The sequence below is a fragment of the Bombyx mori genome, chromosome 16 (assembly GCF_030269925.1).
Source record: "Bombyx mori chromosome 16, ASM3026992v2".
Taxonomy (NCBI): domain Eukaryota; kingdom Metazoa; phylum Arthropoda; class Insecta; order Lepidoptera; family Bombycidae; genus Bombyx; species Bombyx mori.
Genome location: NC_085122.1, coordinates 10,291,100 through 10,304,479, shown reverse-complemented (window position 1 = coordinate 10,304,479; position 13,380 = coordinate 10,291,100). Strand labels below are relative to the sequence as shown.

General features: G+C 45.6%; 1 protein-coding gene across 1 annotated transcript in view; it reads right to left on the bottom strand.

Annotated features, from left to right (window-relative positions):
- The window catches only part of LOC101735422 (fatty acid synthase), a 30,881-nt gene that overhangs the window by 4,763 nt on the left and 12,738 nt on the right, over positions 1-13,380 (bottom strand). Inside the window, exons 8-19 of the mRNA XM_062673171.1 lie at positions 12,682-12,885; positions 11,862-12,048; positions 11,617-11,779; positions 11,202-11,371; positions 10,964-11,115; positions 10,601-10,784; positions 4,144-4,292; positions 3,879-4,063; positions 2,376-2,495; positions 2,188-2,297; positions 1,891-2,081; positions 1,224-1,378 (exon numbers count right to left, since the gene is read on the bottom strand). Of these exons, the coding sequence (XP_062529155.1) occupies positions 1,224-1,378; positions 1,891-2,081; positions 2,188-2,297; positions 2,376-2,495; positions 3,879-4,063; positions 4,144-4,292; positions 10,601-10,784; positions 10,964-11,115; positions 11,202-11,371; positions 11,617-11,779; positions 11,862-12,048; positions 12,682-12,885 (1,970 nt within the window). The remainder of the gene's footprint in view (positions 1-1,223; positions 1,379-1,890; positions 2,082-2,187; positions 2,298-2,375; positions 2,496-3,878; positions 4,064-4,143; positions 4,293-10,600; positions 10,785-10,963; positions 11,116-11,201; positions 11,372-11,616; positions 11,780-11,861; positions 12,049-12,681; positions 12,886-13,380) is intronic.

Genomic DNA, 13,380 nt, shown 5'->3' with positions numbered 1-13,380 from the left:
TTCTATTCTTCTATTAATTAATTTATTTTACAATTTGCTACTTCCATAAAACTTATCTGTGGTCGCAACTGGCGAAAAATTCAACAATAATTTCATTAAATACCATCTAAAACATTTATTTTGAAATGTCCATATAAGGGTAAGCAATTTTTTTAGTACTTATGCACGAAGGACTCCTACAGTGAATGGATAATATCATGTTTTAAAATGAATAAAAATGGCGCCAATCACGGCTTTTATTTTAAAATTTTTGGACAGTCTTTACATGTATATATCTAATTATGATGATAATAAGCGATTACATTCTAAACTTACCTTTTTTTATGATTGAGAGATTACTGGTGGCCCGGAGGCCTTTCCAGCTTCACCAGGACAGGTGGGCGAGCAAAGGCTCAGCCAGGAGGGGTGGGATTTGCTAACAACTGCCCGAGCGCCTCCGAAGGAGACCTAACAACTCAAGAGCAGTTGCTTCGCGAATGAATGAATCTACTACCGGATCGGAATCGCGACCCACTGAGAAGATCCGGCGAGAAACTCAGCGGGCTGATGCAAGGGTTAGGCTGCACGTCGACCTCTTTGTCGAGTTCGACGAGTACGGTTACCGGGGTTTCTCAGCATGCTCCTAGTGTTAGAGCTGAAGGTATCTAATGCAAGAGTTATTGGATCTGATGGATCCGTAAGGACGTGTCTAGGGCGACGACGGTGACTTGCTCCTGCGTGATCAGGATTCGGGGAGTAGTCAGCGGCGGCAACGATAAGGCGATTATCATGACGCATAGCCTTATCGAAGTAACGTTCTGACACTGACTTCATATGTTTGCGGATCGATTTGAGGCCCAGGTCGTCGTGTAGGTCGACGTTCCTCACGAACCACGGAGCCCCGACGGCTAACCTGCAAAAGCGGGATTGTAGGGATTGGAGGGTGTCTATGTATGTGCGGGCCGTATGAGCGAACACCACACTCGCGTAAGTCATGACGGGCCTTATGTAAGTTTTGTAAAGTGTCACCTTGTTCCGAAGGGACATTTTACTCCACTTACAGATCATGGGATAGAGTCTGCCGAGAATAAATGCGGCACGATCGCGGACTGTTTTTATATGCGGGCGGAATGTCATGGATGCATCCAGGGTGACTCCCAGGTACTTGACCTTCCTAGCCCAGGGTATAGGTTGGCCGAAGAGAGTGATCGGGGGCAGAGAGTGATCAGAGGGCGTAAACTTACCTATAAGAGTAGTCGCGCAGTTTTAGTAGATGATAAATGTCATCCGCGTTCAATTCCATGTCCTTATGATCCGAATCAACTTCATTGATACATTGATTTACAACTTTGGTTTTTATTATGAAACCTGTTGCAACTTTACTATGTTCACTCATGATCTGAAATTACACAAAGGCAAACACTTTTTTAAGAGATCCCGATTCCACAGTCCACTCTGTTACAACATTTATGAATAGCAGTCCCGTGTAACCCGATCACATAATACATAAAACTTATAAACACTGATATTTAACAGATCCTCAATACGAGTTTCTCATTTAATATTGCAAGTACTATGATCAACTGAGTTTTTTGCCGGACCTTCTCAGTGGGTCGCGTTTCCGATCCGGTGGTAGATTCTGCGAAGCATTGCTCTTGCTAGTGCCAGTGTTAGCCACATCTCCGATTATAAATTATCATCTTATTGCTTTTGCACATTTGACTTTATGAATATTTTTTACCAATTAATCTAGTAATTATGTTATAATTTTTTTTTTTTTTGTATTTTGAGTAATACTTGTCGTATACCGCTACCCGCTATGGTAGAAATAAGGATTAGTAAGTGTTGGTATGATTAGTTATAAACCTATAAAGTCTGAATACAAAGGATTATGTTTATTCAAACTCTCACTTCGAATCTTCCAGTGCCTCTGTGTAAAGCAACGCCAAGCCTCAGTTGCCTCTGCTCATGTAGTATCGGCTGTGAGTACAGTTTTACATTATGAAATGTTACCGACATCTGATTTTTTGGAATTTGCAGAGTCATAGCTAAAGTGTCCCATGCTGCCACTAACGCAGCCGCAAACGGATATAATATTTTACCTAAAAAAATTATATTCAAAATTAAAAAATACTCGTAATATTATGGACTTTTAGACTTGTAGTGTGTGTCTTATATTATAATTATATTATTTGAATAAATAATTACCCCTTATCACGTTGCCATAGAAGATATTACTTTCATCGTCGTGGAGAGAAATAACAAATTTACAAGAAGCAGCCGTTATCCTGTGGGCCGACACAAACAGTGGAAGAGGCCTACGAAGTGAAATTCATTTTTAGACTTACATTAAAGCAATTTACAAATATCGTTTTCGAAATCAACAATGGAATTACCATTTTTCAGAATGGACCCATTCTACCAAATGAGAGAGCATTGGTGTTCCAGTGGAAACCGGAAATTCGACTTTCGGATACAATTCTTGTAACCTCGGAGTAAAACCTTCCATGTACAAGCTGCAACAATGAATATTTATAATTTCATTTCTCGAATAAATTAACTTTTTTTTTTTTTTTTTTTTTTTTTTTTCCCTACCTATGCTGATAGCCTTGAGAGGCTATTTCAGCTTACCCTAGCTTGTGTAGGTGAGCTCGCGGGGCTCAAACCGGAGAATTGCTAACACCGCCCTAGCAAGAGCAGTGCTTCGCAGAATCTACCACCGGATCGGAAGCGCGACCCACTGAGAAGATCCGGCGAGAAACTCAGTGGGCTGTGTCTGTGGGTTAATTCGCTCGTCGAGCCCTTCGTCGCAAGCGACGGGTTCGGCGAGGACGGTGACCGGTGCTTGTATTGCCTAAAAGCACCGTTAGTGGATCAGGAGGATCCGTGATGACGTGCTTTGGGCGACGTCGACGGTTTACCAAACGGTCTACAGGATCGGGTATGTAGTTTCCGGCGGCCACGACAAGAGGGTTCTCATGTCGTGCCGCCTTCTCAAAGTGGCGCAGCGATGCCGACTGTAGATACTTACTGACGGGGTCGAGCTCCAGGTCATCGTGGAGGTCCACGTTCCTCTGGAACCATGGTGCTCCGACGGCTATCCTGCAGAATCGGGATTGTATTACCTGAAGGGGTTTCAAGTTGGTGCGGGCCGCGTGAGCGAACACTACGCTTGCATACGTCATGACGGGGCGTATGCAAGTTTTGTAGAGGGTTACCTTGTTACGGAGGGACAGTTTGCTTCGTCTACAAAGCATTGGGTAGAGTCGTCCTAGTATAAACGCGGCGCGATCGCGTACCGTTTTTACGTGGGGACGGAATGTCATCCCTCTGTCGAGGGTGACGCCTAGGTATTTGACCTTCGGGGCCCACGGTATGGGCTGGTCAAAGAGAGTGATGGGGCTAACGGCGGAGGTGTTTACGCGCCTACTGGGGAGTGGGGTGCTCGAAGTGGTATTCGGAGGGCGACCCCTTTTGAATAGCACCGCTGTGCTTTTCGTGGGGTTAATGTCTATTCGCCACTTCCGGAACCACTGTCCCATGGTGGTTACTGCGGTCTGGAGTCGCCGATGAAGCAACGACATCTTCCTACACGAGTAGTAGATAGCCGTGTCATCGGCGAAGAGCGCTAGATGGGTCTCCGGAGACCGGGGTATATCGTTGATATACAAACTAAATAGTAACGGGGAGAGTGCGGAGCCTTGCGGGACTCCGGCAGTCAGATGACGGGGGCGAGAACGAGTTCCCTCTACTCGATATCGAAACGATAAATTAACGAAGCAGCAGTTTTTAACGGTAGACAGCGGCTTAACTCTGGCCCTTGGCATGGTTGACTCACTCACCATCAGGTGGGCCGAATGCTCTTCTGCCTACAGTGGCAGTAAAAAAAAGTTACTTACTTGCCAATGGCTTCTAGTAGCAATACAGCATTATTCGGGTGTCCCCTGCGTGTTAAAGCTATATTGAGACAGTTAGAAGGTAAGGAGCGTTTAAGAATCGCTTGAAGTAAGCCATGTGGTGCTATCTCAATGAGCACAGCATTTGATGGTATCAAATTCGCAGTTTCTTCAAATAAAACTGGATTCTGTGGAAATTAATTTGCAATAAAAAGGATTATCTTTGTAAAAAAATGATAAAGGTCGAGATTCGCCAAAAGACACCTACTAGTAAGTTGTTAGTGTGGTATTCTGCTGATGAATACTTAGCAGAAGGCTCATTCCATCTGTGTTGGGGAACTGACGTAGATACCCAACGATCACTACGCATTCTGGGTGTCTTGATTACTTCTTTCAAATACTTCAATAAGCCAGGTCCTGTTTAAATTCATTGAAAATTAAATATAAATAAATATAAATATTTTACTAACAATCACGCCACGTTAACTGGTCCCGATAGAGGCACCCGTCACGTGCGGACGTGCTCATCGTCCACTCGATCGCCCGGTCTTTGTTCGCCCGGCTTTTGTTAGCCCGGCCATTGTTCGCGCGGCCTGTTTTCGTGATACATCTGCCGACCAAGTGTGTTTCCTGGAAGCTTTTATTTGTTTTGTTTTAGTTATTTTTGTGTTCGTGGAACATTTGCCGACAAAGTGTTTTCCTGCAAGTATTTATTTGTTTTGTTTCTTTTTGTAATTTCTGTTTTGTTGTGCTTTTTCTTTGTCCTGTAGTAATCGCGCCGCATTGCCACCTGTGTTCAATAGAACCGCTCAGGTCCGAGAAGTTGGGGCCTCGCCGCAAGGCGAGTGTTTTCAAGACCCGGGGCCGCCCCACCTGGGTACTCAGCGATCATGGACGCTGTATTCGCGGAATTCCTCCGACTTCGCCACCCACAGCTCGCCTCAGAGTTTCTGGCCTTCAAGGCCAATCACACTGCGAGCCCTCTCGAGGACTCCGCCGCGCTCGCTGCTCCTGCGTCGCCTGTACCTGCGTGCAGAGCTTCTGCATTGAGCACCACAGCCTCTGTCGTGCCTGCCGCTCCCGTGTCGCCTATACTGGCGAGAAAAGCTGCTGCGTCGTCCGCCGTGACCATCGTTTCAGCTGAGCGAACATCCGCGGCCTCCGTCGCGCCCTCTAAAACACCTACACTTGCTCGTAGGTCGCCTGCACCCGCCTCCTCGTGCTCCGACTCTGACTCGGACATGGAGGTCGACCTCGCCCCCGCCTCATTGACGGATGGATTCACCCTGGTACAGAAGGGTAAGAAGCGTGCCGCGGAGTCTCGAGCTCCCGCGGCCGCTAAAATTAGCAAAGCCGTGAACGCGTCGCGCCCCCGCCCTCAGACTCCCGTTGCGCCCCCAGCCCGTGCCACTCCGTCGCCGCGTCCGGTGGCACAAAATAAAACCCAGACCCCTCCCCCGGTTATCCTTCAGGAGAAGGCAGCTTGGGATCGAGTTTGCCTGGCCCTTAAGGCCAAAAATATAAATTTCACGAATGCCCGTAACCTCGCGAACGGCATTCAAATTAAGGTTCAAACACCCGACGACCATAGGGCCCTCTCTTCTTACCTCCGTAAGGAACGTATAAGTTTCCATACTTATACGCTCCAGGAGGAGCGCGAACTCCGCGTTGTAATACGCGGAATCCCTAAAGAGTTAGATGTAGAGCTCGTCAAGGCCGATCTGTTAGAACAGGGCTTTCCAGTGAATTCTGTGCACCGTATGCACACCGGTCGCGGTAGGGAGCCATATAATATGGTTCTAGTCACCCTCCAGCCTACCCCCGAGGGTAAGAAAATCTTCAACACACAGACCGTCTGTAGGCTCTCCGGCATCGCCATCGAAGCTCCCCATAAAAAAGGCACTCCTAGCCAGTGCCATAACTGTCAATTGTACGGGCACTCTTCCCGTAACTGTCACGCGCGCCCCCGATGTGTTAAGTGTTTGAGCGATCACGCCACGGCCCTCTGCGCTCGCGACCAAAAAACCGCGACGGAACCGCCTAGCTGCGTCCTGTGTCGAACACAGGGTCACCCCGCGAATTACCGTGGTTGCCCCCGAGCCCCTAAAATAAATCGCCGCGTCGCCCGCCAAAACCGCCTCCGAGCTTCCGGCCCAGACATCAAAGCCTCGGCACCCTCTGCGTCGCAGGCTAAGCCAGCGTTCGTTCCGGCGGCGGTGCCCAGTGTCTCGGCCTGGGGAAAACCGCTGCCGTACACGAACACGGCTACAACTCCCTCCTCCGCGATTCGTCCCGCCCCCGCGACTCGTCCCTCTCCCGCGACTTGCCCTCCGTGACCGCGTCCGACAATCTCGCTTTAGCGATCGACTTCTTTCAGTCGATCAACTTTGAGCGCGTTAACGCTTTGGGCGACGCCATTCGCGCTGCCTCCACTGCACAACACTTTATCGCCGTTGTGCAGGAATACGCCGACGTATACGCGTCATTAAATACGTACGTCCTCCCCTCACTCCGCCGGTAATCAATGGCGTATATAAGTAGAATAAAGCCCCTATCCGTAACGATAGGATTTTTTTACGCTTACGGTCTCGCAAATCAACGTGATCAGGTTTCTGACTTTTTGCGTGACCATCAAATTGATATATTTTTAGTGCAGGAGACCCTACTTAAGCCCGCGCGCCGTGACCCTAAAATCGCGAACTATAACATGGTCAGGAACGACAGGCTCTCTGCCCGTGGTTGTGGTACCGTCATTTACTATAGAAGAGCCCTGCATTGCGTCCCGCTCGATCCTCCCGCGCTCGCTAATATCAAAGCATCAGTGTGCCGAATCTCACTGACGGGACACGCGCCGATCGTTATCGCGTCCGTTTATCTTCCACCGGATAAGACCGTTCTAAGCAGTGAAATCGAGGCGCTGCTCGGTATGGGGAGCTCTGTCATTCTGGCGGGCGACCTAAATTGTAAACACATCAGGTGGAACTCACACACCACAACCCCGAATGGCAGACGGCTTGACGCGTTAGTCGATGATCTCGCCTTCGATATCGTCGCTCCGCTAACCCCGACTCACTACCCGCTAAATATCGCGCATCGCCCGGATATACTCGACATAGCGTTATTAAAAAACGTAACTCTGCGCTTACACTCGATCGAAGTAGTTTCAGAGTTAGATTCAGACCACCGCCCCGTCGTTATGAAGCTCGGTCGCGCTCCCGATTCCGTTCCCGTCACGAGGACTGTGGTGGATTGGCACACGCTGGGCATCAGCCTGGCTGAATCTGATCCACCATCGCTCCCGTTTAACCCGGACTCTATCCCGTCTCCTCAGGATACCGCTGAAGCCATAGACATCTTAACGTCACACATCACCTCGACATTAGATAGGTCATCGAAACAAGTTGTAGCGGAGGACTTCCTTCACCGCTTCAAATTGTCCGACGATATTAGGGAACTCCTTAGAGCTAAGAACGCCTCGATACGCGCCTACGACAGGTATCCTACCGCGGAAAATCGTATTCGAATGCGTGCCCTACAACGCGACGTAAAGTCTCGCATCGCCGAAGTCCGAGATGCCAGATGGTCTGATTTCTTAGAAGGACTCGCGCCCTCCCAAAGGTCTTACTACCGCTTAGCTCGTACTCTCAAATCGGATACGGTAGTAACTATGCCCCCCCTCGTAGGCCCCTCAGGCCGACTCGCGGCGTTCGATGATGACGAAAAAGCAGAGCTGCTGGCCGATACGTTGCAAACCCAGTGCACGCCCAGCACTCAATCCGTGGACCCTGTTCATGTAGAATTAGTAGACAGTGAGGTAGAACGCAGAGCCTCCTTGCCACCATCGGATGCGTTACCACCCGTCACCCCGATAGAAGTTAAAGACTTGATCAAAGACCTACGTCCTCGCAAGGCTCCCGGTTCCGACGGTATATCTAACCGCGTTATTAAACTTCTACCCGTCCAACTCATCATGATGTTGGCATCTATTTTCAATGCCGCTATGGCGAACTGTATCTTTCCCGCGGTGTGGAAAGAAGCGGACGTTATCGGCATACATAAACCCGGTAAACCAAAAAATCATCCGACGAGCTACCGCCCGATTAGCCTCCTCATGTCTTTAGGCAAACTGTATGAGCGTCTGCTCTACAAACGCCTCAGAGACTTCGTCTCATCCAAGGGCATTCTCATCGATGAACAATTCGGATTCCGTACAAATCACTCATGCGTTCAACAGGTGCACCGCCTCACGGATCACAATCTTGTGGGGCTTAATCGACCAAAACCGTTATACACGGGAGCTCTCTTCTTCGACGTCGCAAAAGCGTTCGACAAAGTCTGGCACAACGGTTTGATTTTCAAACTATTCAACATGGGTGTGCCGGATAGTCTCGTGCTCATCATACGGGACTTCTTGTCGAACCGCTCTTTTCGATATCGAGTCGAGGGAACCCGCTCCTCCCCACGACCTCTCACAGCTGGAGTCCCGCAAGGCTCTGTCCTTTCACCCCTCCTATTTAGCTTATTCGTCAACGATATTCCCCGGTCGCCGCCGACCCATTTAGCTTTATTCGCCGACGACACGACTGTTTACTATTCTAGTAGAAATAAGTCCCTAATCGCGAAGAAGCTTCAGAGCGCAGCCCTAGCCCTAGGACAGTGGTTCCGAAAATGGCGCATAGACATCAACCCAGCGAAAAGTACTGCGGTGCTATTTCAGAGGGGAAGCTCCACCCGGATTTCCTCCCGGATTAGGAGGAGGAATCTCACACCCCCGATTAGTCTCTTTAGACAACCCATACCCTGGGCCAGGAAGGTCAAGTACCTGGGCGTTACCCTGGATGCATCGATGACATTCCGCCCGCATATAAAATCAGTCCGTGACCGTGCCGCGTTTATTCTCGGTAGACTCTACCCAATGAGCTGTAAGCGGAGTAAAATGTCCCTTCGGAACAAGGTGACACTTTACAAAACTTGCATAAAGCCCGTCATGACTTACGCGAGTGTGGTGTTCGCTCACGCGGCCCGCACACACATAGACACCCTCCAATCCCTACAATCCCGCTTTTGCAGGTTAGCTGTCGGGGCTCCGTGGTTCGTGAGGAACGTTGACCTACACGACGACCTGGGCCTCGAATCAATTCGGAAATACATGAAGTCAGCGTCGGAACGATATTTCGTTGCCGCCGCTGACTACTCCCCGAATCCTGATCATGCAGGAGCCAGTCACCGTCGACGCCCTAGACACGTCCTTACGGATCCATCAGATCCAATAACCTTTGCATTAGATGCCTTCAGCTCTAATACTAGGGGCAGGCTTAGGGACCCCGGTAACCGTACTCGTCGAACTCGACAAAGAGGTCGACGTGCAACCTAACCCATGCATCAGCCCGCTGAGTTTCTCGCCGGATCTTCTCAGCGGGTCGCGATTCCGATCCGGTAGTAGATTCATTCGCGAAACAATTGCTCTTGAGTTGTTAGGCGCTCGGGCAGTTGTTAGCAAATCCCACCCCTCTTGGCTGAGCCTTTGCTCGCCCACCTGTCCTGGTGAAACTGGAAAGGCCTTCGGGCCACCAGTAAACTTTCAATCATAAAAAACTGGTCCCGTGATAAGTTCGTAAAGAACTTGTGTTACAGGTACCAGATAACGGATATAAATGTAAGATTTTTATTATACACATACATATATTTAATGTACATCCATAACCCTGGAATAGACATTTATATTTATTATACAAATATCTTCCCTTGGCGGGATTCGAACCCGCGACCCCCTTGTGCAGTGACCATGTCACTTGCCACTACACCAGACGGCCGTTATAATGGTAATGGCGATTATGTCGTTGTCAATAAATATCTGCTATGGAATTTCTAGAGCTTACTCTTATTTGATATTACTCATTTAACTTTACTATACTTTTTAAAAATATGAATACTTTTTTTTTTATTGCTTAGATGAGTGGACGAGCTCACAGCCCACCTGGTGCTAAGTGGTTACTGGAGCCCATAGACATTTACAACGCAAATGCGCCACCTACCTTGAGATATAAGTTCTAAGGTCTTAGTATAGTTACAACGGCTGCCCCACCCTTCAAGCCGAAACGCATTACTGCTTCACGGCAGAAATAGGCGGGGTGGTGATACCTACCCGTGCGGACTCACATGAGGTCCTACCACCAGTAAAATTCCAGATATGGAATTCATGTAAAAAAAATCTTGAGATCGATTTTATTATAATCTGAATCTGAATCTATTATAGTTAATTGTTTTGCATTTAATAAATTAGTTCGGCAACAACGACTCTCGCTATAATATTATCACATTAATAAACATTAGCAATTAAGGATGCTTAAAGTAGAAGTGGAAGTCACTTATAAATAGCTGTTTAGCGGTCCAAGTTGACTGACTTAATAACGACATTTTTTTGTATTTGGAAATCTAAATTTTAATATCAATGATTAAAATAATAAATTACGTATCATAAAACCAAAAACGAAGGAAGTAAAAAAAACACCAAAGGAAGAAGAAGAAAGAAAGAAGCTTCCTATAGCACGTATCGTGAGATAACCCAAGGAGGGTTGACCACAGACAGGCGTTGACCCGAGAGTAAAACTCATGCCAAATCCCTATGCAGTATCATAAAAGGATAAGCTGCGACCCTACTTAAGAAAAATGCTAAGTAAACTCATTAAGTTACTTTTAAACTAGGTAAGATTGAGTAAATTTACCAGCTTCAGCAATGTATCGTGAATGATAAGCGATGTTAGAGCATGGAACTTCTTTAGCGAAAATTCCTTTTGCCACCAATTCAGCGATGAACTGCTTCATGTCTTGCGCGGGACCGGATACGGTGCTTGATTGTGAACTGTTATGACAGGCTACTTCTATTGACGGCGGACACATTTTCGATATCTAAAAAAGGTTATGAAATCATAGGTACCCACTAAATTAAGATTTTTATGAAGCACGTTTCTATATGCAAAGAAGTGAATACAAATTTCGATTTCCCACAAAATTAGTTTGACGAAAAAATCCGATAGGCCGATTTAGCCGATTCGTTTTTTTTTTTTTATAATATAATGAATATCGACCTCTTGGTATCCTATTCCTACGGCAGCCATGGAACCTTGTATGAAGGGAGTTTGAACAGAGACTAGCCCACGACTGTACGCCGACAGTATCATCTCTTCTGTTGTCAAGCATCCGTCAGCGTACGCGCAACCCAGTTCACCAACACTATGACCTGATACAAAAACAAAACAAATGTCCTTTAATTTCAAGTACTTGTTCATGAACCCTCTCATTCTTACAACTTTATAAGATCCATACCAATTATTTTATCAGGCTCAATACCGAGAGACTTTAAAATGTCAGTTAATCCAATCTGCACGGCTGCTATTCCAACGAACGAATGTAAAATGTTATCAAAAATCGTACTATCAGAAGATGTCAATATGTCCACAATATTCACTCCTTTTGGTTCCAATACGCGTCGGCACCTGAAAGTAATGTTTTTTTTTTCAATTATACGTATTGAAATTTTAATGGTAGGTAGGTGTTAAAATATGATATGGCTAAAATTTTGTGTCCTAGAGCTGTAAGGGCAAGAATTTTGGCGGTATTACAAGAAGTGATTGGATTCAATGCTCATAAAACAGATGATACAGAGTTTTATTGTATATTCTTACATAATTCATTTTTGTTATCTTGGCAACCACGAACCTCTTACCAATGAAAACTTTACCTTTCAATAGAAGCCGCAAATATAGGAATGCGCATAAGCTGTTTCCCCATCGTGGGCCATTGCGATCCCATGCCGCTGTACACGAACCACAAAGGACGTATGGCATCGTCAAAGTACTCTATCCTTTCTTTTAGACATACAGTATTCTGCTCATCATCTTGATCTGAAAGAGGAATATTTTAAATTTGGATTTAATACTGAAGTTGTTTTGTTTAAAGCACAGGTAAAATTTCGGGTAACTTTACCTAAAATAACAAACCCTCTTCCCATATGTCCAGATATTGTTGTTTGGTGGATGTTATGCAACAACGCCAATTCTTCCGGATCTATGGGCCGTGATTTCAAATCGTCGATAACAGTTCTGACTGCAGAGTCTTGCCTTCCCGAGATCGCAACCAAATGTGGAATGCTTGACTTGTACCGGTTGGGATCCTGCAATTCGTAAATTGAAGTTTTTAAAAGCATAAAGTGTTGAATAATGACAGCTTGTATACAAAAAAACTCGACCCCATATTCTAATATCACCTGATTAAAAAAATCAGCTTTTATTTAACTTATTGAATCCATCGCAAAACCTACTCGGATAAATTAATGATATTTGATTTGACAATTGACAATTGAAGACATGAGTGGATGAAGTGAATTTTTTTTACTGCTTTGGTTGGTGGACGAGCTCACGGCCCACCTGGTGTTAAGCGGTTACCGAAGCTCATAGACATCTACAATCTTGCAAATGCCGCCACCCACCTTGAGATATAAGTTCTAAGGTCTCAGTATAGTTACAACGGCTGCCCCACTCTTCAAACCGAAATGCGTTACTGCTTCACGGCAGAAATAGGCCGGGTGGTGGTAAATAAAATATGTGATATGATACAATTTGTCAATTTTGAGAAACCAGTCAACAAACTTGTACTTTTTCTTCGTACAAAACTCCTTCATCAGATGCAATTTCTAAAAATAGCTTTTAAACCGGGAGTTGCAAGGTCTAATATAGTTTATAGGCACATAACACCTTCATTCATTCCCTTTTTAATTATTTCATTAGCTTTGTAACGGAAGAAAAACCTTTCTCTTGTAATGTCCTTTCAGGAGAACGTGAGCGTTGATTCCAGTCAGCGACATGCTATTAACGGCTGCGTAATTTCGTTTAGTCGGTGCGTGATCATCCAGCACGTATACTCTTCCGTCGCGAATTGCACTGATATCATCTCTAGGTGTCTTGTAGTGGAGATTACCGGCTAGCAGACCGGTCTCATAACCTAACAGCACCTAAAATTAGTGATGTTTTTATTATTTAAAAATATATATTTCGTAATTAGAATTACTTTTAAGGTTGATTCTTGTATTTTTTTGTTTTGTTATTAAGTTAAAATAATATTACTATTACTATGCTAAGGAAACTATAAGATTCCAATTCCTACGAAACTTTCTATTATTATCAGTACAAAGGTTTAAAAACTGCTAAAGTTCTTTAAAAGATTATATAATCTACAAAATCAGTCATAACATAATAAGCTAGTCCGCTGAATTTGTTTCACAGTTTCTTTTCAGCGCTGTAGCCTTTTTTGGAACATGTGGTACAGATGGCATGTTTTGAGATTAAATTTTATTAACTTTATAAATCACTCTCAAAAACAGTATTTCCCTGATATTCTTTGCACCGCATGTAAGGTATTTTTTTAAATCAGATGGCGTGCGGGATCCATCTATGATGAAAAGCGAGTCTTTAATTGTCGTTACATTACGGGCCCACTAAATATGCAA